At 37.3% G+C, this 26,834-nt stretch overlaps 1 protein-coding gene across 2 annotated transcripts; it reads right to left on the bottom strand.

The window, feature by feature from the left end:
* Positions 1 to 926: 926 nt before the first annotated feature.
* HMMR (hyaluronan mediated motility receptor) lies at positions 927 to 26,716 on the bottom strand. Of its 2 annotated transcripts, none has more exons than XM_079771633.1 (18): positions 26,562 to 26,716; positions 23,985 to 24,083; positions 23,218 to 23,297; positions 22,393 to 22,440; positions 19,310 to 19,498; positions 18,206 to 18,292; positions 18,017 to 18,117; positions 16,550 to 16,624; positions 16,236 to 16,414; positions 14,529 to 14,674; positions 12,804 to 13,018; positions 9,999 to 10,115; positions 7,913 to 8,059; positions 7,011 to 7,163; positions 6,825 to 6,924; positions 5,993 to 6,169; positions 4,660 to 4,822; positions 927 to 4,101 (listed from the first exon to the last, which is right to left on the bottom strand). In XM_079771633.1, exons 1-18 carry the CDS (start codon positions 26,605 to 26,607, stop codon positions 4,082 to 4,084), a joined length of 2,142 nt encoding a protein of 713 aa, XP_079627759.1. In that variant the 5' UTR covers positions 26,608 to 26,716; the 3' UTR covers positions 927 to 4,081. The 2 variants fall into 2 exon arrangements, with proteins under 2 accessions (XP_079627759.1, XP_079627758.1); XM_079771632.1 differs by having other exon boundaries at positions 928 to 4,101; positions 14,529 to 14,677.
* Positions 26,717 to 26,834: the final 118 nt, after the last annotated feature.

Here is a 26,834-nt window from a genome sequence, read left to right as displayed (position 1 = left end):
TGATTTTTTACAGAGAGGAAGAGAGAGGGATAGTTAGAAACATTGATGAGAGAGAAACATCGATCAGCTGCCTCTTGCACACCCCCTACTGGGGATGTGCCCACAACCAAGGTACATGCCCTTGACCGGAATCGAACCTGGGACCCTTGAGTCCTCAGGCCAACGCTCTATCCACTGAGCCAAACCGGTTTTGGCAAGAGTTCCTACTTTTTTATGGCAGCATAGTAGTCCATTGTGTAGATGTACCACAGTTTTCTAATCCACTCATCTGCTGATGGGCACTTAGGCTGTTTCCAAATCTTAGCTATGGTGAATTGTGCTGCTATGAACATAGGGGTGCATATATCCTTTCTGATTGGTGTTTCTAGTTTCTTGGGATATAGTCCTAGAAGTGGGATTACTGGGACTTCCATTTTTAGTTTTTTGAGGAAGCACCATACTGTTTTCCACAGTGGTTGCACCAGTCCGCATTCCCACCAGCAGTGCAAGAGGGTTACTTTTCTTGTTCTTTGCTTTCCTTTCCCTCTTTTTCTGCCTTCTTTTGAATGGAAAATTTTTTTTCTGATTCTATTTTATCTTCTGTTTTGACTTATGGCTACAAGTGTTTATGTTAGTGATTTCCTTAGGGTTTACCATATACATTATGAATGTATCACAATCTATCCTCAGATAACATACCACTTTACATATACTTAAGAACTTTACAATCACATACTTCTATTTTTCCCCTCCTGAACTTTGAGCTTGCTGTCATGCTCTAATTTTAAATATGTGTAAACTCCAAACTATTTTTGCTTAAACAATTACCTTTTAAAAAGAATAAAGTATAAGAAAAGAAGACCAAACAAGTCATGTATTTACCCATGCAGTTACTATTTCTAGTGCTCTTCATTCCTTGGTGTATTCTTTAAATATATATATATTGATTTCAGAGAGGAAGGGAAAGAGAGATAGAAACATTGATGAAAGAGAATCATTGACCAGCTGCCCCACACACGCCCCTTACTGGGGATTAAGCCCATAGCCCAGGCATGTGCCCTTGACCAGAATCTAACCCAGGAGGCTCTATCCACTGAGCCAAACCAGCTAGGGCATTCCTTCGTGTATTCTTATTTCCACTTGGCATCACTTTTCTCCTGCCTGAAGGACCTTTCTGATTTCTCCTAGTGCTGGTCTGCTGTTGATAATTTTTTAGTCTTTTTGTCTATAAATCATTTTATCATCATTGTTCCTGAAAACTATTTTTGTTCTATTTTTTCTTCATCACTGCTTTTCAGCAATATGATTGTGATGTCATTTCTTGTTCTTAGGGTTCATTGTGTTGCTTGGCTCCGAAGGCTTACAGTTTTCATCCTAATTCGAAAATGCTTCCACCAGTAATTTTTCAAATAATTTTTCTGTCCCTTCCTTTCCTCCTCTGGGAATCCCAATTACATATATATCAGCCTGCCTGGAGGGGTCCAAGAGCACCGTGGTGCTCTGTTCATTTAAAAATCTTTCTGCGTTTCATTTTGGACAGTTCCTACTGCCGTTGCCAAGTTCACTAATCTTTCCTTTTGCAGTGCCTAATCTGCTGTCATTCCCATTAAGGTACTATTTTTTCATCTCACACATTGTAGTTTTTACAAGTTTGATTTGGGTCTTATTTCTATGTTACATGTTTTCACTAGGTTTTGGTATGTATGGTTTTGATGCCCTCTGTTAATTATAACCCGTGTTAGCCCTGGGTGGAATATTTTCTTCATTAGGGGTAGTGTTTTCTGCCTTTCTGCAGAACTGGATGTTATAAACTGTGAAATTTACCTTTGTCAGTGCTTCATATTTTTATAATCCTGTAATATTCTTGAGTTTTGTTCCGAGGTGTAATAGTATTGTCTAAAAACACACAAACAATTGTACGTACCTTAATTACAAAATACTTTATTGCTTAAAAATGCTAAGAATCATCTGAGCTTTCAGTAAGTCATAATCTTTTTGGTATCAATAGACTTGCTTGACATAGGGTTGCCACTAACCATCAATTTGTAAAAAGCACATTATCTGCAAAGTACAATAAAGTGAAGTGCAATAAAATGAGGTATACTCTGTATTCCCCAATACTGAGGCTAAATCCTTCTGTACATCCTACTCTACGCGTTATACATCCTTAGGTTTTTCCAGCTTGGCTGGTGGTCACAGGCAGTATTTCTAGCCTTGTCAGCTTTGAGCACTGTGACTTCTCATTTTGGGGGGTGCTTCTTTCCCTGGCCTCAAGTAGTTTCCTCACATGCATGGCAGACCCCCAGAGTTTTCTCTCTGTGCTATTTTCTCCTTTCTCGTACCCTGTCCTGCAAACTCTGACCACTTTGGTCTCCTCACATTTCAGCTCTGTCTTTTCAACTCTGGTGTTTGGGTGGGCTCTGCCTGCATTCCCCTCCTACATCATCCTTTGAAAATTCTCTCAAGGCTGTAAACAGGGAACAATTATAGGGCTCACCTGGATTTTTCCCATCTCTTAGTGATTGTTGTCTCATGCCTAGAATCTTGAAACTCATTATTTTGTATATCTTGTCTAGTTTTTTGATAGTTTTAGGTGTGTGTGTGTGTGTGTGTGGAGGGTAGGGAGAGGAACAATAAATTTGATTCCTGTTACTCCATCTTTAGTAAAAACAGAAGTCTTGAACTATTTGATTTTATTATACAAATTTCTTAATTTCTACATTTCCTCTGAACTTAATTAAAATGACATTTAAAAATTCAACTATGTATCAAGTTCCAATAAAATCATTTATTGTGAAAAGCTATTCTGATTGTAATAATGTCTGTTGGTCCCTCAAGGGGAAGATATTATTTTAAAAGGTGGATTATCATGTACTAACTGTGTAAATCAGAAACTTTAGATGGAGTATTACCACTCTCTAAATATATACCTTAAATAGAAGCATTAATGTAACTTCATATAATATGAGTTAATGACTTAATGCGTGATCTTTATTTCACATTTCAGAAATACTAATCCAACGTCCAGTAGTCAGGCCGATGCCAAGCAGCAGAAGAAAAATTCTCTAGTTAGTTAAGTGCTCTCCCCATCCTAGGAGCATGCGGGTGCCTTTCCCTCCCCCCTCTTCTTCACACACAGGCCCGCATCTCCTAAACTCTCAGGGTCCCCATGAGACTTGCAACCAGGGGAGCAGTGGGCTGCAACAACTCGTCCTGGGCTAACCCCTGCACCTGTCCCCAAGGCCCCCTTTCCTTTGACTTCTCAATGAGCCAAAGCAGCTCTGCCGAGGCCCTCCTGTTGTTCTTCTGTCCTAAACCCTTCCTTATTTCACTCTTCCCAGCTTTAATGAACATTCTCTCAAAATAAAGAAGTTATTTCCGATTTTTAGTGTTTCTCAGGTTTTCAACGTATCTAAGAATTAACTGCAGAGTTTGTTTCAAATCCAGATTTTCATCCCCAAACTCAGATTTTAACTTAGTAGGACTGGGATAGAGTCTAGAAATCTGCAAATTATTGACCAGCTCAGTGACTCTGATAAGAGATGACTATGGAATTAAGCATGCCCTTACTTCTTGCCTGAACTGGATAAATGGACGATGGGTAAAACACAGTGAACATTTTTAGGAGAATAAATATAGAGGCAAGAACAAGCCAAGGTGTTGTGTCTTAGGTTAAGAGGTTCAGATCAGAAAAGCCATACAGGATCAAACTAAAAAACCTGGGTATTAGAATCCTGAAACCACCTTTAGTTTCAGATTAGGGGAGTAATAACATAAAAGTGATTTTTAAAGGAATGTTGATTGACGGGACGAGTTGTAAAGCTGGAAAGCCAAGCAGAAGGTTTAGAATGAAGTGATGAAAATGAACATCAGGAAGGAGGTACTGACAGGAGAAAATAAAATGTCAGAAGACATATGGGTAAAAACGTTGAACTTGCTTTCAGATACCTAAAAACAGGAAGTTAATATTAAATACATTTAAAAAGTATTCATTACAAACTTCATAACAACAGCAACAACAACAAGAATAATAAGAATAAAATAATCTTCAACTTGGTTTTTCAGATCTTTACTTGCATGATTCTTGAAACTCCATAGGAGCTCAACAGCAGTTTGTATTGCCTGGAGGGATTATTGAAAAGAAGTGTTAGTGTCCTAAGTCAACACCAGTTCATCAGTCAGTATAAACTAAAAACAGGCATCTACTATCTTTTGTAAGATGGACGAAGCAATGTTCGCATTCTGTAGCATAGTTTTATTTATATTTCTTCATTCACTGTTTCAACCCATTTTGATTTATTGTCAATGATGATACCAAGGTTCACAATCAAGAGAGAACACCTACTTCTCCAAAACTACAAATTAGACATTTAGGTTAAAATGCTAAAGGTGTGCTACAGGGAATAGTTCTGGTCGGGGGAGCGGGTAGGAGCAAAAAAGTCAGACAAGGCTTCAAGGAAGATGGAGTTTCAATGGGCTTGAAGGACAGATGGGATCTGGAGACATGGAAAATATAAAGTATGGAAGGAGGAAAGAAAAGGCATCTTACACAAAAATATCAGAATTTCTTTCATGTCAGAAACTAAAAAATTTTTCAGTTCATAAAAATGGTTAATTTGCTAAATGCTCTAAAAGCAAATCCAAAGGAAGATAACACTTCTATGCATCCCCATTTCTTACCTTCTTTTAATGGGGTTTTCAGAACAAAATTTTCTTTACTTTCATGAAGAAAAGCCTTTGAAGGATCAAAGCGTTTGATGCCCAGAACTTTATTCAACTCCTCCTGAAGGTTTCTCTCACTTTGCTTTATTTTAGCAAGCTGAGAGCGGAGTTTTGACACCTCCTGTGTAAAAAAAAAGAAAAAATAGACAATAAACAATTATTTAAGATCACGTTGGTAAAATGTGTAACCAATGTTACTGAAAAATTCCAAAGTCCCTCAGATATCAAACCAAATGGCAAAAATCACTACTAGATAGAGGCTTTAAGACTATGAAGTTAGCCCAGCCGGCGGACTCAATTGGTTGGGCATCGTCCTATGCACCCAAAGGTTGCTGGTTCTATTCCTGGTCAGGGCACATGCCCGAGATGCAGGCTCCATCCCTGGTAGGGGGTGTGCAGGAGGCAGATGATCAATGTTTCACTCCCACACCAATGTTTTTCTCTCTTCCTCTCTCTCTAAAATTCAGTAATAAATGCCAATATCAACTTCCAGCATGAGGACCTGAGGGGCTCCACAGACCTGCTTCCTAGTGAAACTAAACATCAGAAAAAGGCAGGAAGTAGATTAGTGGTGGGAGGGAGGAGTGGATGAGAAGATAGGGAGATAATAGCTAAAGGGTAAGGGGTTTCATTTTGAGGTAATAAAAATGTTCTAAAATTGACTGTGGTAATTGATGGCTGTAGCTATCTGTACATGTACTAAAAACCACTGAGTTGTACACATTAATGGTGTGTGAATTATATTTCAATAAAGCTGTTAAAAAACTTAAATGCCTAACTAGTTTTGAACACTGCCTATCTTTATAGTATTTACTTATATCAAGGATTTTTCTACTTTACAAATAGAAATGGATATGTAAACCTTCCTGAATTTTTCCAATCATTTTTTAGAGAGAATGGAAGAGAGGGGAAAAGACAGAGAGAAATATTGATGTCAGAGAGACACATTGATTTGTTGCTTCCCACACGTGCTCCAACCAGGGCCAGGAACCGAGCCTGCAACGGAGGCTTAACCAGAATCGAACCCGCAACCCTTCAGTTTGTGGGGCGACGCTCTAACCACTTAGCCAAATCGGCTAGGGCTCTGGTAATTTTCAATATTCTAATGAAGTAGTTAGAAAATCTGAGAACAATAACACCCATCTGGTCAACACTCTAAAATAAAATAAATCCTTAATTGTTAGATGGACTATCACTTTTTTCTGATACCAAAGTCCTTCATTTTACTTATAAATAGAATAAAAAATACCCCACCCCAATATCTTCAGTAGGACTGTGTTATTTTACAAACCGATTTCAGTTGGCTATTTTCATCTTTCAATTTCACAACATGCTTGATTTTTTGCTTGAGATTCTGATGGCCCAATAATTTAGCATAGGAATCTCTTAGTTTATTTAGCTGGTCCTGAGCTGCACCATGTTCATTCAACAAAGCCTGTTTCTCTGCTTCAAATGCATCCAGTTGTAGCTGAAAAATAGTTTTTTTATATAAAGTTAAGACTTAAAACTGTTAAAACCTTACTTGTCTATATAAACTACATAGAAGACAAAGTTAAAAGAAAATTAAAAAATGAACAAAAACAGATTTTGTTGACATATTCTGAGCTCTCCATAAATGAGACTTTTAAAAAAATTTTGTGTTTTTCATTTTAAAGATCATAAAAACAGGGAAAGAAACAAGAAGTCTAGGATGGCCAGCCTAATTTGTATCAACTGGATCATATTATAACCAGAACTCCTAATCGACTGAAGGGCTAAGATTAGCATTTATCCTTTGGCTATGTTAAGATCCATGTATTAACTTGAGATACACTGAGAAAGATCACAACAAAATAATTATCACAATTTTACATAGATTAATGATCAAAATAAACTTCTATGCTATTAAGTCTCTTACTAGGAGGTATTTTCTAGACTATAAAGGCTTTATTAAAAAATGTATGCAAAAAAAAAAGAAAAAATGTATGCATAATAATTTGATAACATTTATAAGCCTTCTTTAATAGGAAGTTAAATTGGCACTAGATGCACAGCAAAATGGTCTTTCAGAAAAACCAAGTCACTGTCCTGACAAAGCGAATAACTAAAACAAACACGAGTAAGCTTAGTCCTATTTGACACACCTGAAAAGGCTTTGTTTTATTATATAGTTCTTCATAAAGGAGACGCCACTTATTCATTTCCTCAGTTAATTCTGCCATTGTATTTTCTTTTCCAGCTTTTCTGTAACAGAAAATTAAATTAAAGACATAGTGTATTCGAAAAAATGAACTGAGGTGTGTGGCACCCGGGTTCTGAAGTGGGATTACCTTGCTTCTTTCTCTTCCAGCTGCTTCTTAAAGTCTTCACCTTGCTGCTTGAGCTGGTTCTCCAAATCACTTATTTTTTGGAGAGAAGAAACTGTGATTTCTTTAATTTCTGCTTCTTTAAGTGCTGCTCTGGTCTGCAGATCTAGAAGCATCCTTGGGTTTGAGAGAGAGGAGTGAGTCCACTAAACATTTTACAGCCATTTTAATTCTTTTTTTGTTCTTTTCCTTTATTATTTTTTAATTTAAGGACCTCTTTGAGAACTTTACATTTTTAACTAAATTCTTTTTATTTTTATTTATTTATTTATTTTAAATATATTTTATTGATTTTTCACAGAGAGGAAGGGAGAGGGATAGAGAGCTAGAAACATTGATGAGAGAGAAACATCGACCAGCCGCCTCCTGCACACCCACCACCGGGGATGTGCCCGCAACCAAGGCACATGCCCCTGACCGGAATCGAAACTGGGACCCTTCAGTCCGCAGGCCGACGCTCTATCCACCGAGCCAAACCGGTCTCGGCTTAACTAAATTCTTTTTAAAAGTATATTTTTTATTATTGATTTCAGAGGAAGGGAGAGGGAGAGAGAAATAGAAACATCAATGATGAGAGAGAATCATGGATTGGCTGCCTCCTGCACACCCCACACTAGAGACCAAGCCCGAAACCTAGGCATGTGCCCTGACTGGGAGTCCAACAGTGACCTCCTGGTTCATAGGTCAATGTTCAACCATTGAGCCATGCCGGCCAGACTTAACTAAATTCTTCATTTGTAATATGAGATCACCCAAAGCAAGCCATGAAACTAACTACACCTCCCTGCATCACTTGGTAGCTGACTTTCAACAACATTATCTTATGGTTTGAGGGCCACAAGTATGGTTTTATTTTTACTACATACCTTGCATATTCTTGGTTTGAGCTCTCAGTTGCCAATATCTGATGCTGAACATCTTCTGCACTTTTCTCGGCCTTGGCCACTTTTTCCTTAAGTGATGAGTTCTCCTGCTTAAGATCTTCTATCTCACTAGCTGTTAATGCTTTATAGCTTGTTAACAAGAAAGATAAGTTAACATATACATGACAAATATGTAGCTGATGAATTTATAGTTTATAAAATTTTAGGTAAAACAAAAAAAAATCTCAGTATCTATTTATGCACTTACACAAGTAAGAATTCAGTTTCTGAGGTCAGTGCTAACGAGCTTATATTGCATAGGCTTTTCATTCAAATAAAAAAAACCCAGTGACTACTATGTGTAGGAAGTACGCATACAGAGATTTAAAAAACCAACTACCAAACAGGAAAATTACTCTAAAACAAAAATTCTACAATCCCTGCACTTTCTGTCAGAGTTTATGGTCTTGTGGGGAAGATAGGAAAATGCCTCTCCAGGTTTTCCCAAAATATTTGAAAAAATATGTATATAATTAAATTTGTGGTAAGAGTTATAAAGAAAAACTACAGAGCTCCTTAAGCTAATAAAACAGAGTACCCTACATTTTGGTTGGTGATTCAGAAGAGGCCTGAGGAATTCAGTTAAGCTGAGACATGATGGATAAGGAAGATTTTGCCAGGCAGTTAGGGTAAAGTATTTCAGAGAGAGAAGATGCTCAGAGGCAGGTAGACCATAGTGCATGAAAAGATGAGACTGCAGTGCTACTAAAACTGGAATAATACAGAGAAGATTAGCATGGCCCCTGTGTGAGGATGGTACACAAATTCCGTATTTTAAAACAAAACAAAGAAACAAAAAGAAAAAAGATGAGCCTGGAGCCTAATAAATAAGAGAGGCAAGAGCAGAAGCTAGAGTGGACCGAGGCCATTCATCACGGCAGGGCACCATGGGGTTACCTGGAGTTTCTAAGTGTGTGGACTACTCTGGAGACATGTGGAGAATGGACTGGGGAAGGTGCAGGGGTGCCACATTGGAAGAGTAAATAAAAGATAATTATCAGTCCCAGTGAGTGAAAAAGGCTTTGACTAAGGAGCTGGCCATGGAAAGATGTGAGATCTCTTTTGGAGGCAGAATTTTAAAATTCCAGAAATAGATTAGGTGTTAGGAGAAAGGGAGAGAAAATGATCAAAGATGATATTAAGATTTATGGAATGAGAAGCTAGTAAGATGTCACTGACTGAGATAAAAAAGAATGAGAGACTAGAGGTAGAAAGAGATAGAGAGATCAAGAGTTGTTTTAGACATGTTACTATTGGAAGATAGTCAGATATCTACTTGGAGATGTCAAGTAGGCAGCTGGGTAGGTGGGTACAGAGCTGAATGGCGACGTGTGGTCTGAAGAAATAAGCTTTAATGGTATTAGCATAGTGATGGTGAGTGGATTCATAGAATGGTTAAGGCATTATCTTTCAAAGTAGCAAGACAGAAAATCCCTTTTCAGGATTGAGAACAGCACTAAAAATTGGCTAATATAAAACATATAATTTATATTTCTGCTGTGACAGAAAAATTATTATTAAAATAGATACATATACATGATATGTGTGTGCATATATGTAATATATATAATATATCACACGAAGGAGATCACTAGGAAAGAAGGTACTATTCAATGAATGGACACTAGGCAATTCATTATCCACATGGAAAAACAAAAATAAATTTGATCCCACTATCACTACACACAGAAATCAGTTCTAGGTGAAAAAGTGAAAAGAGAAACTGAAACTTTTAGAAGAAAAATAGGTGACTGTCTTTATGTTCTTTGGGGCAGAAAAAATCTCTTCAGTGAGATGCAAAAGTGTTCACAAAAGAATCTACAAACTTAACCACATTAAAATCAAAGGGAAATTACTATACATACTAAAACTAACATACAACACTAAATGCCCATTTATGGTTGGTCATTATGGAATTTAAAGTGATACTAATAATTTTATTTGTGCAATTGATTTTGTTGTTCAGTTTTTCCTAAGTACCCCTTCCTGCTCTTAGTATGTTTGAGAGTACAGGCTCCCAGTAAAATACCTTTCGAATTGAGCAGTAACACCTCCCAGGTTTTGCTCTGCAGTATCACACCTTTCCTGCAAAAGCAGGGTGGTCTGAGTGTGAGCAGCATTACTTCTCTCCAGTTCAGCTTCTTTCCTAAGAAAAAAGGAACAATGAAAAGATAAGCTACTAACGACAAATCATTGGCCTAAGAAAGAGGTTAGTATTTACCTTTGAATCCCAAACCTTCCTGTTTACATCAGCTAGTGGATAGCTTAGATGAAAATTTATGGACTACTACATCTAAAAGCATGGTTAGTACGTAGTATATTATCTTTCCTGTTCTTTTTTACTTTTGTTTTCATCCTCATTTCCACATTTATCTTTTTATATCACATGTGTGCATGTAGTTAAACATTTTTGGGGAAGTAAGATAAGTAGTTAAACATTTTTGGGGAAGTAAGATAAAAAGACTCAAATAGAATCTTAATAGCAACAGCTAAGAATGTTAAGAATTACTAGTTAAAAAGCATTTGTACTGAATAAAATTTAATTTTCTATGTGTAGACATTTAAGAAATACTTAGTACAGTTAAAAATACTTCGTTTTAAGTTATAGGATTATGTAGATTTATTTTGATTGTATCAATAACCCACATTATAAATTGTTATTCAAAGATTCAACAACTTATTAAATAAATAACATATATTACAAAATGATACAATTTTTAGATATGCATATGAGCTTATGAGATCTTCTAAAGAACATTTGGAACTAAAAACTATAAGAAGCATTATTCGCTTACAGACTAAGTTTGACACTGAGACAAGATAACAGGTGGTCAAATTCATTCTGTAATGAGTAGGGGACTTAAAAAAAATATACACACAGCAGCTAAAAGTAATCAAATCACACTAATGGGTTTTTAACAAAATATTACCTTTCCTGCCCCCTAGAGGAATCACTTTCAACTATCTTAGTTTTTCTTTTTAGCATAAAATTTCCAGGCTGGAAGAGATGGACCACAGAAACAATCTCATGAAAATATTTTATATATAATGAAATAGAAAATTATGGAGATTAAGATTATCTTGCTCATAGTCACAAAGCTAGAAGCAAAATATTTATCTCCTGACCTCTGACAGTTCTCTGAGTCAGAATACATGATTATGTCAACTTTCTTTCTGAAATTGAAATCATCTACTCAGGCACTAAAAGCACCTGTCCCCTGAGACTGGCTGCAATATAGAACAACCCCCTAATTACATTTGGTACTGCTCCTGCAAAAGCAGGTATATATAAAACCTTGGTGTCCTTCTCACTACTGCATTTGACTAGCCAAAAAAAAACACAAAAAACAACAAAAAACAAACAAACAAACAAAGAAAAAAAACCTTGGTGTGCTTTTTAAAATTTTACTTATTAATTTTACTTATTAAATAAGTAAATTTTATTTACTTATTTACTTACTTATTTATTTTACTTTATTTTTTAAAACACCATTTATCCCTTCTAGCTTTTTCTTTTTTTAAATTACTAAGCACAAAAAAAACAAAAAACAAAAAACTAAAAACCCACAAGAAATAAAAAACAAAAAACAGAAAAGAAATAACAAAAGTATCCAACAAGAGATACTCACAGTTTTAGACATATTACATGTAGGCTCATGTCTAGTCTATGTTAGGAAATTTTATAGTGATGAAATCCCAAGGATTCAAATAAAATAATTATTTTATTTGTAATTTGAACTCAATAGCCAACCTGGACATTTTAAGTAAATGTAGTGGAGGACACATAACATGATGAAAGCAATATGGAACTAGAGTAAAAAAGAAAGCATGAGATCTCAGTCTATTTCTAATAATACATTTATATATATATATATATATATATATATATATATATATATATGTTTTTATTTATTTCAGAGAGAGTAAGGAAGAGGGAGAGATATATAGAAACATCAATGAGGAGAATCATTGATCGGCTGCCTCCTGCAGCCCCCCCCCCCGCCCCCGTACTGGGGATCGAGCCTGCAACCTTGGCATGTGCCCTGACCCAGAATGGAACTGTGACCTCCTGGTTCACAGGTTGACACCCAACCACTGAGACACACCGGCCGGCAATTTCTTAATGTTTCCCAGTTCTAGTTATTTTTCCCCCATTTTCCTTTTTATTGTTATTTTTGAATTGTTTGTACTCCCTCAAAACAAGTAATTAAAAATATAACTCACACTATGTAAACTGATGTACACATATACAAAAATGGAAATGTGTCTTATTAAAAGGTGGGAAACTTAATTTGGGGGAGTATTTTTCACTAATTATTATTTTAACACTAACGTCCCATCATTTTTAGAAAATATGAGAGTAATTATAGGATCCACAAAATTTTGGTCATTTAAAAAAAATGTAATTTATTGATTTTACAGAGAGGAAGGGAGAGGGAGAGAAACATCGATGAGAAACATTAATCAGCTGCCTCCTGCTCGCCCCCTACTGGGAACTGAGCCAGCAACTAAGGTACATACTCTTGACCAAAATCGAACCCAGGACCCTTCAGTCCACGGGCCCACACTCCATCCACTGAGCCAAACCGGTTAGGGCTGGTCATTTTTTAATTAAAACTCTTAAACCACTGGCTTTAAATAAAGAAAGGGCTTGGCTTTTATTTCGGCTGTCATACTTATCTATATGTACATCCTATGCATGTACTTTCTCCTTACTTGCAAAATAATTCTAACCTCACCCACTTGCATGATTGATATGAGAATCCTGAGAATGTACTAGAAAAATACTTTGTAAAATCTGAAATCATATGTGTAAAGTCCTATTAATACAAACCCCTTCAGCTTTTCTTCCAGAAGTTTCAGTTCTTCAGCTCTAGCTTTTGTCTCTTCTTCCAGCCGTTTAACCAACTTTTCAGATTTTTCCTCTTTTTGCTGTAATTTATCTAACTCATCCAGAGCTTGCTTTAATTCTTCCTCAAATAGCTTCTTCTCTTTCATCATGTCCTCTTGAAAAGAACAGAGCTTCTGCTGAAGACTAGAAGATAATCCCTACATTCAACAGAAAACCACGAACATAATTCAAAAGGTTTAAATAACTTAATTTAATAATTTGTGAGGTTTTATTAAGGACAAAAAAATGTACATGTAATGAAGTAAGAATATCAAATTCAAGATCCTCAAGGAAATTTGAAAAAATATGAAGGTATCATATTCACTTTGTCAGGGAGTATATCCTATAACTTGTCAACATTGTGATAAATGTTACTTTAGTGTTTTCCCTATGCAACACATATACACAAACCTACTTCTTGTAAAACTAAAATCATATTCTACAACTGGCTTTTATAACATATTTTTGTCATATGACATTATATAAAAAGGACTATGATTTCAATGTTATATAAAAATATTTTAAAGTTATATGAGTACACACCAATAAAAAGATAAATATAAGTAAATCACGAATGTAAAAAATTTTGACATCATCAATAAAGAGAAAATTGCCTTGACTGCTCCCCACCCCAACCTTACTTTTCCCATTGCAGAGATAACCACTACTTTGAAATATCTACTTTAAGGTCTTTTCTTATTATTTACATAATACTTCTTAAAATATGAAAGATATAGATTGTGTATATAAAAGTCATTTACAAAACACAAAAATGGTTATTGAGATTTTTAAGTTGGTATATACAGATCTACTTAATTTCTTTAGTCTTTGTAGGTTCCTCAACAATATATTTATATAATATTGTCCAACTCTTACCAAGGGCCTTTTTTAAAATCAAATGTTTAAATTTGTGCCAATCGTATAAGTGAAAAAGAAAAAAAAGGATTTTCATTTCTTTGATTACTACTAAGGTAGAACATCTAGTAACTTACAGGCTATCTAAATTTCTATTTCTAAGAATTATATATTTCCATCCTATGCCCATTCTTTCTTAGTGGACTATCTTTTTCTCATCAACAGGTAAAATGTTTTTTATATAATCTGGATTATAAAAAATTGTCACTTTTGTTTCTCATATAATATATCCTTTTTTTCAACATAACTGTAAATGCCTAACACAAAAGTGTTCTGGAAAAGGTTTTTAAACAATTTCCTTATTTTGCTTCCTCTGTTGCTTATAATTTTTCACATTATCAATAATCCTGTGGTAAACATTGAAAAAAAATATGTATTTTTTTTTTTTATTTCAAAGAAGGGAGAAAGAGAGAGAGCAATAGAAACATCAATGATGTGAGAGAATCATCAATCGGCTGCCTCCTGCATGCCCCCTACTGGGGATTGAGTCCGAAATCCTGGCATGTGCCCTGACCAGAAGTGAACTGTGAAGTCCTGGTTCATAGTTTGACATTCAGCCCCTGAGCTACACCAGCCAGGAATTAACCCTTTGCAGTTAAATCTGCTGCATAACTATAATTATTTCCTCAGGATAAAATTCTAAAAATAGAATTGGTGGATCACAGGATATATACAATTTTAAGGTGTTCTGACCACCGGGAAATGTATGACATAAAATAAGCACTAGTTTTATTTTACATTGTAGAAAACTACCTTCTCTTGTTGCAGAAGCGAATCAATTTGCAACTCTTTTTGTTGTAGCTTTTCATGTTCTTGTTTTTCAAGAATTAACTTCTCTTTTAAGTTTTGCATTTCAGAATTCAGATGTTCATCCCGTTCTCTGTCCCTGTTGATGAGGTCTTCTAGAAAAGAGAAACGTTAACAATGCTGTACACAGATATGAATACTAACTTTGAACAACCTAGATCCCCATTATATTTCATTATACATACGTTTCATTAACATACATAGCATGTTAACAGAGATCAAGTATTTTCAAAGGAAAAAAAACCCCTCTACGTTTATATCATTACTCATATAATAACCCCCCACACCTACTTCTTTGTACCTACCAACTTTAAATGGCTACCAAATGGAGAAGTCAAATAATGCAAAATTGTATATATTTACAAGATAAGCAACATATTAAATAGAATCCTATCTAATAAAAGGTAATATGCAAATTAACCATCACTCCGCTTCACTCACAAGCCATGCCCACCAGCCAATCAGGAGCGAGTATGCAAATTAACCCAACCAAGATGGTTTCGGCCACAGAGCGAACAGGAGGCTTGGGTTGCCCCCGGCAATGGAGGAAGCCAAGCTTTCCGCACACCCTGGCCAGCTCAGGCCTCCACTCAAGGCTACAAAGTTTCAATTATAGAAGATAAATAAATCCCAACAAAAATGGCTGCGGCCTCGGAGCAAGCAGGAATCTTGGCTCTGCTCAAGGCTACAAAGTTTCAATTATAGAAGATAAATAAATCCCAGATACCAGGGTCTCTGCTTGGGTCACCGGGGGGCGTGGCCGGCCTGAAAACCACCACAGGCCCCTCACCCAGGCCGCCCCATGCCCCAAGGGAACCCCCACCCTGATCCGGGACACACTTCAGGGCAAACCAGCTGGCCCCCACCCGTGCACCAGGCCTCTATCCTATATAATAAAAGAGTAATATGCAAATTGACCACCACTCCAACACACAACATGGCTGCCCCCATGTGTTCAAAGATGGCTGTCCCCATGTGGACACAAGATGGCTGCCACAAGATGGCCAGCAGGGGAGGGCAGTTGGGAGGGACCAGGCCTGCAAGGGAGGGCAGTTGGGGGCAATCAAGCCTGCAGGGGAGGGCAGTTAGGGGTGACCAGGCCGGCAGAGGAGGGAAGTTGGGGGCGACCGGGCCTTCAGGGAAGGGCAGTTGGGTGGGGGACCAGGCCTGCAGGGGAGGGCAGTTAGGGGTGACCAGGCCTGCAGGGGAGGGCAGTTAGGGGCAAACAGGCTGGCAGGGGAGCAGTTAGGGGGTGATCAGGCTGGTAGGCAGAAGCGGTTAGAGGCAATCAGGAAGGCAGACAGGCGAGCAGTTGGGAGCCAGCAGTCCTGGATTGTGAGGGGGATGTCCGACTGCCTGTTTAGGCCCAATCCGGGTAGGATCGGGCCTAAACGAGCAGTCGGACACCCCTCAAGGGGTCCCAGATTGGAGAGGGTGCAGGCTGGGCTGAGGGACACACACCCCTGTGCACGAATTTCGTGCACCGGGCCTCTAGTATACATTATAAAAGACTAAATTCTCATAAGTAGAACAGAATTTTTTTGTTGTTTACATAATTATTTAAAAAAGTTGTTTTTAAACATAGCATTGCTTTTCTTAGATGCTGTATGTAGTACTTAGCTGAAGACAGTAATACTGCAAACACTTGAATACCTTTTTCTTTTTCAAGTAGCTGACATTTAGCATTCAGGTCTTTTACTTGTTCAGACAACGTAACCATATTTTCTTCAAGAGACTGCTTAAGGCTTAAAACTTCATAATTCTTCTCTTTCAAATTTTCTTCTAACTGGGCAATGTCTAGCTTGTATTTTTCCACTTGATCTGAAGCACAACTGCATTAAAACAAACTATTTTGAAGAGCACATCTATATAAGCATAGGAAAAATTAACTGAAAAGAGATGAAAATGATGTATTCATCATACTTCAACAAAAATGAGGCCTGATTTAAAAGTACTATTGATATTACCTTATTTCTTCAATGTATTCCAAGAGTTTTTCCGTTTCAGATTTTTCATCAATCTTTTCTTTCTGTATTGAAACACTAAAAAAGGGTGTATATATTAATACATACAATGATCACATATGATGCTTACTCTGTACCAGATACTGATGTATCAAGCAGGTTGATGCCAGAGTCTAAACTCTGAACTATTAATTTATGTGACATCTCAAGTTGGCAATTTAATATATGCAAGTAGGAGACCTAAATTTTTTTTAAGTGAGAAAGCTTTCCAAATATATACCGATAAAAGGGCTGTGATAACGAGTCATCATCTATAGCACTCCAAGTGACAGAAATAATCTTTTTTGTAGCTTTCCTGGCTTCCCCACCCACCACACATACAAAAGAACATCTGTATGCCATAAAGCCTTTGTTCCAGGCTGCCTTATATGCAATTACTTATGTGTTTACCTCCCCCAAACACCTCAATTTAAGCAATGGGCAAAAGACTTAATAGAGATCTTACAAAAGAATATATACGCATAGTCAATAAAAATATAATTGACATTAATAGCATATATATTAAACATACTACTTCACAGGTACTGCAAGGGCTGAAATCGCACTGACATCAAATGTTGGTGAGGGTGTGGAACCACTGAAACTATGATACATTGCTAACTGGGAGTGTAAAATGGTTCATCTACTTTGAGTTTTTGAAAATGTTATACATGTACCCTGTGACCCAGGAATTCCATTCCTATTTACTCAAGAGAAATAAAAACATATGTCCACAAAAGGGCATATGTAGCAGTCTCATTCATAATAGTCAGAAACTGGAAACCCAAATGTTGATCAACAGGAGAATAGTAAACAGATGGAGGTTTATATGCACATGCATGCAATAAATGTGCCCCCAAAAGCCAAACTAATTTATGACAATGGAAGTCAGAAAGTGGTTGCAGGGTGGGGGGCATTACCCAGGGAGGAGCAGGAACAGCAGGCATGGAAGAACTTTGTGAAGGTATGGCAGTATTCTCTACCATATTCGGGTGGTGGTTATTCAGGTATATACAACTGTCAAAAGTCATCAAACTGACTACTTGTGATCTGTGTATTTTATTGTATGTCAGTGAGAACTCAGTAGTAAAAACAAGGCTAGAATTGTGCATTAATCACAGCCTCCTATATCAGTGCTTCTCAATTCGGGTCAACTTTACCACTTCCACAAGATTAGGCTATTAGAAAGCTTATGAGGTCTCTCCTCATCACTGATACAGAATATGTACACAAGTAATAATAGTTGTATATCTTTTCAGCCTAAACTGTTTGGGAATGAGTAAGTCTCAACTATCACTTGGGAAAAGAAATAAGGCAACAAGAGGAAGGCCATGAGGTAAGTATTGTGGGAAGGTTAACATCCCAGGAAAAAATAGCAGATGAGAGCAGTGAATCCAGACTGAACACTTTCTCTTTCCTTTAGGCACTCACAGTTTCCCCTCGAGCTGTGCTACTTTCCCTTGAGACTCTTCCAGATTCTTCTGGGTGACCTGCAGTTTCACCTCCATGCCTTGTTGTTTAGCCATCATACTCTACACAACAGAAATATATTGCAGGAAATAAGAAATCGTTCAGACCCACAGAACCAGACACAGCACACTCAGCAAAGGCATCACTCACCCTCATCTTAGTTTCTCTTTTGTTTCTAAGCTTCATCAGCTCCAGGCTTAGAATTCTCAGGTTCTTCTGGTTGCTATCTTCAGAAAACTAAGTACAACAAACATGTAAAAGATTCAGAAATATTTTCTGCTAAGTTATATAACAAATCACTGAAGTATTGATTACTATTGATTAGTACCAGTTACTGGGACTGTTATTTGCCTGGAGTATATTCTGACAGAGCAAACAGCCTTTGACGAACCAGGATTACTATTTGCACTACTATTGTTCTTGTCCCTCCTTCTCCTTCATGTGACTTTCTGGTTTATTTCTGAAAGTAGTTTGGGTGGTCACCTACCTCTATATACTGGAAAGTTCATTGCAAGGCTCTAAAATAAACTTCTTGGAGGGGATTTCATAAAGGGTGTTTGCTTAACAAAATGCATTTAAATTGCCTGGTCTACTTTGAAATATGTGAGGGGTACAGAGTCCATCCAAGGCCAACTAAATCAGGTCTTCCTGGATGGGGCCCAGGAATCTGTTCCCATGGTTGATTCCTATGCATCCTCACTCCCTTTGTAAGCAAAGAGCCCAGCACATAGGCTGTGAATAAATGACTCTGAAACACAACAGTGATTTACAGCCTCCTTCTACCTCTGTAAAAAGCGAAATGACTATGCTAAGACCTATTAGTATTGATAAACACAATTTATTGATTGAACATATTGATTCATTTTGCACTTCATTCCCAAAAGGATTTGAGATGGAAGCTGGCTATCATACTACTCATTACTTCAAAGGAAGATCTTTAAAGTGACTTCTAGATGTAAATTCTGCAAATTTGATTAATGTCCTTATTTATGGAGGTTACTTTGAAAGAGGGTGAGAAAATGTCAGGCATTAAAACAAAAAGTAACATGTTTGTTTATAAATTCTTATGTGCCAGGCAACATAATAAAAAAGATACAATAATAATTCCTACTGGAAGCAGCTTAATATTTAAGGTACATTTAGTGAAGGAAAAAAGACTAAACTAGAATCTAAAATTCCCCAAAAAAATAGTGTATGAGAAAAAACATGTTTATTATTTATTTAATTGTCAATATTATCATGTGGTCCAAATACCTTAGATTTGAGTAGCTCGTTAGTCCTGGTTAATTCAGTAAGCTGCTTTTCCAGCGTAGCGTTACTTGCAGAAAGAGACGTTTTTTCCCTGACTGCAGCGCTGAGCTTTGCTTCCATCTTCTCCAGCTCAGCTTCCAGATCCTGGAGACGCTTGTCCTGAGTACCGCGTTCCTGCAGGAGGACACGAATCTGGGTGGAAACAGGTGAGGAATGAATGATTCACGAACACAATGCCAGCGTAACTAGCTGCTACTGATAAGTAAAACATTAAAGTTCTAGGAAAATCTCTTACTGTGACACGATGCTCTGCTTGAACAATCATATTTAATTTATGACACATCTTAAAAATCTGTAAGCATTGCCTGGCCACTGTGGCTCAGTGGTTGAGTGTCAAACCATGAATCAAGAGGTCACCGGATCGATTCCCAGTTCGATGCAAGAGGCAGCCGATCAATGTTTCTCTCTCTCTCCCTTCCTCTCTTTGTATAAAATCACTAAGAACACTTTTTTTAAAAAAAAAGATAATTTCAGGAGGAAGACATAGGCTTCAATTTGTTGTGCACTTATATAACTTTAAAATATAAACAGCAAAAACTGACAGACTTAAAAGGGAAATAGATAAATTCACTGAACTAAAATTTTAAAAGTACTTCTTAGAAACTAATCCTACCTAATAAAATAGCAATATGCAAATTGACCGCACCTTTGCTACGCCCACAATCCAAAGCCACGCCCACCAGCCAATCAGGGTGAGTATGCAAATTACCAAACAAATATGGCGGTTAATTTGCATACACTGAGGGAGGGAGGAGTGAAGACTGAAGACAACTTAGAAGGAAGATGGAGGAAAAGCGGAAAGCAAGGTGGCTGCCAGAGGGAAAGCCCGGGCGGGGTGGGGCGGGGCGGGGAGAAGCGGGGCAGGTGGCAGAGGCGCACGGGTGCAGGCGCGGTGGCCGCAACAGCGGCGGCAGCGGCAGCGCATGCGGCGGCAGCGGCCGCTTGCAGGATTTTTCCTGCAAATGGGTTACTAGTAGAATAATATCAATATAAATATTTGAATGGAACTATCAACCACCTTGAACTGACATATATAAACCACTATACCTAACAAGTGCATACATATTTTTTTCTAGTGCACAGAAAACATTTACCAAACTAGACTATTTGCTTGGTATGAAAGTATCACAAAAGCATAGCTGTAGTAAATTGCATGAAAGTATTTTATATTCTTACTGGCTTTGTATTTATTCTAATCTCAGTATTTTAAGCCAACAATGCTTAACTAAAAATGTATTTAGCACCACTTATGTGAACTAGAGGCTAGGGACTGACTGGGCTTTAAGAGCCCCTAACCATAAGATTCGCTATGCTTACATTATTGGTTTATAACTGGTGTTTTTAGCATAGTATTATACAGTCGAAAAACAAACACTGAGATAATCTACATCACACTTTTTGTAGCTAAAGAAGCTTAAGTTAAGAAAAAAAAAAGGGTTTGTAAACTCAAATACCTACGTGGCTAAGCAGAAAACATAAACAAGTAAAGAGAGCCAGGTGAGGGCTGAAGAGCAAATGTGGGGGTCTAAAGAGGCAGTCCTGCACAGGCCAGGAGGGGAATGTGGAAACAGTGTTTTCAGATCTGATTTTGCAACAGAAGGTGGAAATCTGAATTTGTTTTGCATGAAACTTTCCATTTAAATACTGACAACCAATTCAAGATAAAAAAAACAACAGCAAATATTTTGGGGCTTAAATAAAATAGAGCTCTATTTGCTAAAAATCTCCATTCTAAAAGATTAACTGACCCAAATGACCAGTTCTAATCCTGGAACTGCCACTTACCTGCTATCTAACTGAGATTCACCTATTACTGCCCTCCCCTCCATTCATCCCTTTCATGTATCCTCAATAAAATGATAGCTGCCAGGCCGGTGTGACTCAGTGGTTGAGCGATGACCTATGAGCCTGGAGGTCACAGTTCCGATTCCAGGTCAGGGCATATGCCCCGGTTGCAGGATGGATCCCCAATGGGGGGTGTGCAGGAGGCAGCCAATCAATGATTCTCTCTCATCATTGATGTTTCTATCTCTTCCTCTCCCTTCCTCTCTGAAATAAATAAACTTAAAAAATAAAATAATAAAAATAAATAAAATGATAGCCAATATTATTAAAAATAAATACAAAAGGATCAGATCAACCAGGGCACAGATTTGCAAAGTTATCTTGACATATTCTTGGTCCTAAGCCAATATTTTACTATAATCCATGAAAAGTTTTAATATATCAAAAGAATATGTCCACCAGAAAGAGTCAGTAATGGAAACATGGATAAATTACTGCCAGAAAAGCAAAGCTGGCAGTGACCAGCTTAGCCCTGCTTAGGAAAGTAAATGGGTTCTTTAGGTCAGCTCAGCTCAATAGGAATTTCTGGCATGGTGGAGATGCACTGTCCAGTATGGTAGCCTCCCCTCACATGGGGCTATTGGACACTTGAACTGAGACTAGTGCAACTGAAGAACTGAGTTCTTAATTTAATTTCTTTTAAAAAGTCACATGTGGTCAGTAACTACCCTGTAACAGGGCAGCCCTAAATCATTTTGTTCTTGAGGGAGGCATAACTGGTGCAGAGGAATGCATCAGATTACCAGCACTCCATCACAATTCAACTAACCTGCTAGGATTTTATGCTCACTAAGCAATTCCCTAGTTAGTCATTGTTTTAACATGCAGAGTAGCATACAGGAAAAGTAAATGTAAATACTGCATCTACACATAATTGTAGTAAACCAACATATTGATTTTTCGTTATCAGTTTTTCGTTAAATGGGTTATCTTGAATCTGTCCCTTAGTAAGCTAACAACTTGACTTTGTCAGCATCCCACACAGACACCCAGGTTCTGATATAGGGTGTCCAAGCCAAGGGATGATTACCCTGTAGGCACTGGTCTGAATGGTATATTTGCCATCCAGTGTGACTGCAACAGAATCCCTGCAACAGAATCCTTGTCTCTTAATTCTATGTAACTCTCTTTCCATTATACAAAGCACATTTATTTTTCAAGAAGTTGAAAACATTGCTTACCTCTTTTTCCAACATCTTCAAGTCTTTATCATTCTTTTGAGATTCCTTCTATTTAAAAGTCAAAGAATAGTGATGATCAAATTTTAGTGCCACAAATATCATAGCTGAATTTTATTTTGAGTTATCCGAAAAGATTAAGGATTCCAAACAGTTAATTTCTATTTTAAAATTTTCCCTGAGTCTATTAAACACTTTGTAGGTGACTTAGTAAATGAGGGAAAAGGTTCTTTAAATCTCAAAGTATTTCAGGCTTAAAAGTTTTTATCTCAATCAAATTAGATTTTTTTTTTTCCTTAAAAAGTCCAGTGAAGCCCTAACCGGTTTGGCTCAGTGGATAGAGCATCGGCCTGAGGACAGAAGGGTCCCAGGTTCGATTCCGATCAAGGGCATGTACCTTGGTTGAGGGCACATCCCCAGTAGGGAGGGTGTGTGCAAGAGGCAGCTGATCGATGTTTCTCTCTCATCGATGTTTCTAACTCTCTATCCCTCTCCCTTCCTCTCTGTAAAAAATCAATCAATCAATATATATATGTATATACATATATATATATATATATATTTTTTTTTAAAAAGTCCAGTGAAAAGAGCAGAGGAGCTTTATGAATAAAGCTACTGACTGCTTCTTTCTAATGTTAAACAGCAGTACGTTTTGAATTTTTAAAATGTTTTGAATTTTTAATTACGCTATCTCATAAAGAAAAGAAGCTTAGAAAGAGAAATCAAGTTAAACTTACAGACCCAAAGAGTGGGGGGGGAATGCAAAGAAATAAAGACAAACTGAAATGGTACAGTTCATAAAACAGGTAGAACGTAAGATCACCTCACCTTTAATCCCAAAGTCTTAACTTTTCTTGCTGAAGCAGGCAAGGTAGTATCTTTGTCAACTGTAAGATTTTGTTGAGATTCTGCAATAAATTGTACCACAGACAAAACACAATTTCAAAATTTCTTATTGCAACTATTAGTGAAGCAATATAATGTTATTCTTTTCTTAGCTGTACATTTCTAAATAATTAGTTGCACAATATATTTTACACATCTAACATTTTTCTGATTTTCCTAATGTTCCCTGACAGAAGGCTAAGGTAATTAGCAAAAGGGTAACGAGCCCTAGTTGGTTTGGCTCAGTGAGCGCCAGCCTGTGGACTGAAGGATCCCAGGTTCGATTCCCGTCAAGGGCACATGCCTGGGTTGCTGACTTGATCCCCAGTAGGGGGCGTGCAGGAGGCAACCAATCAATGATTCTCTCTGATTACTGATGTTTCTATCTCTCTCTCTCCCTCTCCATTCCTCTTTGAAATCAATAAAAAATATATTTTTTTTAAAAAAAAGGGAAACAACATATCTATGTGTTTGTATAATTTTCCCGATTATACAATAGTGTAATGATAAAAGCATTACTCTGTAGTTGACTCTCTTATAAATCCATCAAATACAAAACTTATTTATTTTTCAAATACAAAAATTTAACCATACCTGTAGTTTCACATTTTAGAAATACCAAAACAGCTTTAAATGTATATACTATTATTCATAACTTTAAAACTTAGGAGATCATATAACCATTATTTTAGTATTTTGGGATCCAGTACCTTTTTGTTTTTTAAATCTTTGTGATTTCTGAAAGGATACTGGTCCTTTCAATACTTCTGAAGTTTTCACATCATAAGCACCTGGAGATGGTGCACAACCTAGAGGAAACAGAAAACATTAATGTTTCTTCTAATGTCACTTAGAATCCTAAGTTAAAACATGTAAAGTAAAGTGAGTAATATAAATGTAAAACATGCTATAGACACTTGGTTCTTTCAAATGTAAAAATAGCACCCATTTGATCTTAGGAACAATATCATCTTCCCAAATGCCCTTTATTTCAGTTGGGTCAAAGGAATACAGGCAACTGAGCAAAACAGCAAAGACAGTCTTGGGATGAACGTTATGAAAGAACAAGCAACATGGTTTTCTTTTTAAGGATTGACTATAAGAAATAATATATTTGGAATCAACGCTACTCAGAGTCACTGAGGTTAACTATCATCAGATTCTAGAAATGAAGCAAATAAAAGTGTCTAGCCCTCAAGATTTAGCCTGGAAAAAAAAAAGTAGAGTGATAAATCATCTCTGCCTAATATCAATACATCAAAAAATTTATAATGCCATAGACTATATTTCTATGTCTCAGACATTTATATTTTATAACCTCATGTAAGTAACTGGAGTCCCAAATTAAAGGCATTTCAGAGTGCTTATGCATAGTAAATGTAAGATCTGGCTCTCAGGCCTCACAATAGCAAAAATGTCATTAGCACAAAGCTTTAGTTGATTGGAAATCAATGGAGTTATACTATTCTCTGAAAAGCTATTTACTTCAGAGTTTCATGCAAATAAATAGGAACGGCAAGGAGTTTGACAATCCCAAAGCAACTCCTACTATCCCCTAAGTGTTTTTCAAATGGGATGATGAAAGCTCATTGGTACATCTTCACTAGCATTTTTTTAAAAAGTGAAACAATAGAAAATATCCGTGTGACTCACACATAGCAAATTTTTCTCTGAAATCAATAAAAATATATTAAAAAAAACAACAATAATCGGAAGCTAGCACAGGCAGTCAGGCAATGCTTTTGTATGCACATAAACATTCTATGCATTGCATTAAATAAATGCTTCAAACTTCCAGAACTTTTTAGTTTCTTTTTCTTCCACCTCGAATGGCTAGTTCACCTTCCATTTTGCCTGGCTAACTCTCACTTATCCTTCAGATCTCAGCCTGATGTCATCTCTTCCAGTTTTCTCTGAATCCTCCAATCAGGTTATAACCACCACATAGCAGCCTGTGCATATCAGTCCTATCATAGAACTTCCCAGTTTTGCAAAGGTGTAGGTACTTATATAGTGTACTTATCCACTTCCCCACATTAGACAATGTACTTATCCATCTCCCACATTAGGCTAACCGCTTGGAGGTAGAGACTGTCTTAATCATGACTGTATCCCCAGTATTTAGCTCAGGGTGGAGGTTAGCAGTGTGGTGAATACACAGAAAGTCACTAGGGATGTGGCAAAAGGAATAGGATTTTGCCATCAGCCAGATTAGGATTCAAATCCAGCTTTGTCTGCCAATCCATAGACATTACTATGTGCCAGATACAGTGTAGTCATTGGGAGAAGATGGTGAATAAGAACATTTCCATTTCCATATTGTCTTACAGAGATTAAAGACAGTGACCATTAAGTGTATGTTATAATGGATAAATTATGGTTCAGCTCTACCACTTTCAGGCTGCTCAGTACAGTTATAAAACCCCTCAGTTTCCTCATCTGTAAAATAAGGACAGTATCAGCACCTTCCTCATTTGGCTGTTGGAAAAAATAAACCAGATCTAGGAGGAAAAATCTTAGCACAGTCCCTGCATAAAGTTAGTCTGTAATAAAGGATGGTCTTACCAACCACATCCAAGGTGTCCTGGTTATTGTATTTAGGCACTGCAGTGGTTCAAAGCACAGGATGGATTTCAAGAAGGCCCAGTTTGGTTGTGTAACACAGGAAATCTAAGTCTTGGTCATTTTATTAGTAAAATAATGAATAGGATCACCTCTCCAGGATGTTGGGGAATTAAAACAGAATAATCTATGTAAAGACCGTCCATATTAACTGCCATCACTTCATTTATAGTGTTTCTGATACTACCACAATTTTACCACCACAAACTGCCTTTACCAGCCTGCTTTCCTTTATGCCTGAATGGAATATCCAAAAAGAAATCCACACGTACAGACAAAAAAGCATGGTCAGGTGTTTCTTTCTTTCTTTTTTTAACCGCAAGGCCTTCCACACTGGACCATGCAATAGCTACCAACGTTTTCTCACACCTTCTCTCTGCTTTAGTGTCTACAGAGCCCTGTTTATAGGCTGTATTCTCCAACGGAGTGGAAGCTCCATGGGGCAGACACCTTGCTTCGCTCACTGCTATATTCTTATTATCCTAAATTATGCTTGGCATGTAGTAAATGCTTAATATGTATTTAAGAAGAAAAAAAACCGAATCAATTGAATGAATCCCAAGCCAGCCCTAAAATCGCCTCCAATTGCCCTCTGACAGAGGGACCGAAAGGGGCAAGGGGCGTGAGAGCAACTCCGGTCCCCCAGTTCCTTCCCCAGTACGCACCAGAAGGGTCATTGAATCGTTTCAGGGGCGCCTTAGGAAAGGACATGATGACCACCAGCTCCACAAACCGAAGGGAACTAGCGTTCCTCCACAGCTTCCTGGTGCTGATTCTGGCATTACCGGCTTTCAAATTCAAATCTCCCGGCTCATTACCCGCCCACCCCGACGTTAGCCAATTGGAAAACCAAGACCCTGGGCACACCAATCCGGGAAAGGAACATGAAAAGAGCATGCGTACTCAGCTCTCGCCGCATCCAATTAGGTAGCTTGTGA

Source organism: Cnephaeus nilssonii, assembly GCF_951640355.1.
Source record: "Cnephaeus nilssonii genome assembly, chromosome: 5".
Taxonomy (NCBI): domain Eukaryota; kingdom Metazoa; phylum Chordata; class Mammalia; order Chiroptera; family Vespertilionidae; genus Cnephaeus; species Cnephaeus nilssonii.
The sequence above is the reverse complement of the archived record's forward strand: the minus strand, read 5'-3'. Positions and strand labels throughout refer to the sequence as shown.

Excerpts from the sequence above, each read along its gene's own strand:
- HMMR (XM_079771632.1), bottom strand. The coding sequence starts at position 26,607 with ATGTCCTTTCCTAAGGCGCCCCTGAAACGATTCAATGACCCTTCTG. Across the intron at positions 8,060-9,998 it reads GTTACTGCTCAATTCGAAAG|CTATAAAGCATTAACAGCTA; the intron begins GTATTTTACTGG and ends CTTGTTAACAAG. Across the intron at positions 4,102-4,659 it reads GAAAACCCCATTAAAAGAAG|GCAATACAAACTGCTGTTGA; the intron begins GTAAGAAATGGG and ends TAATCCCTCCAG.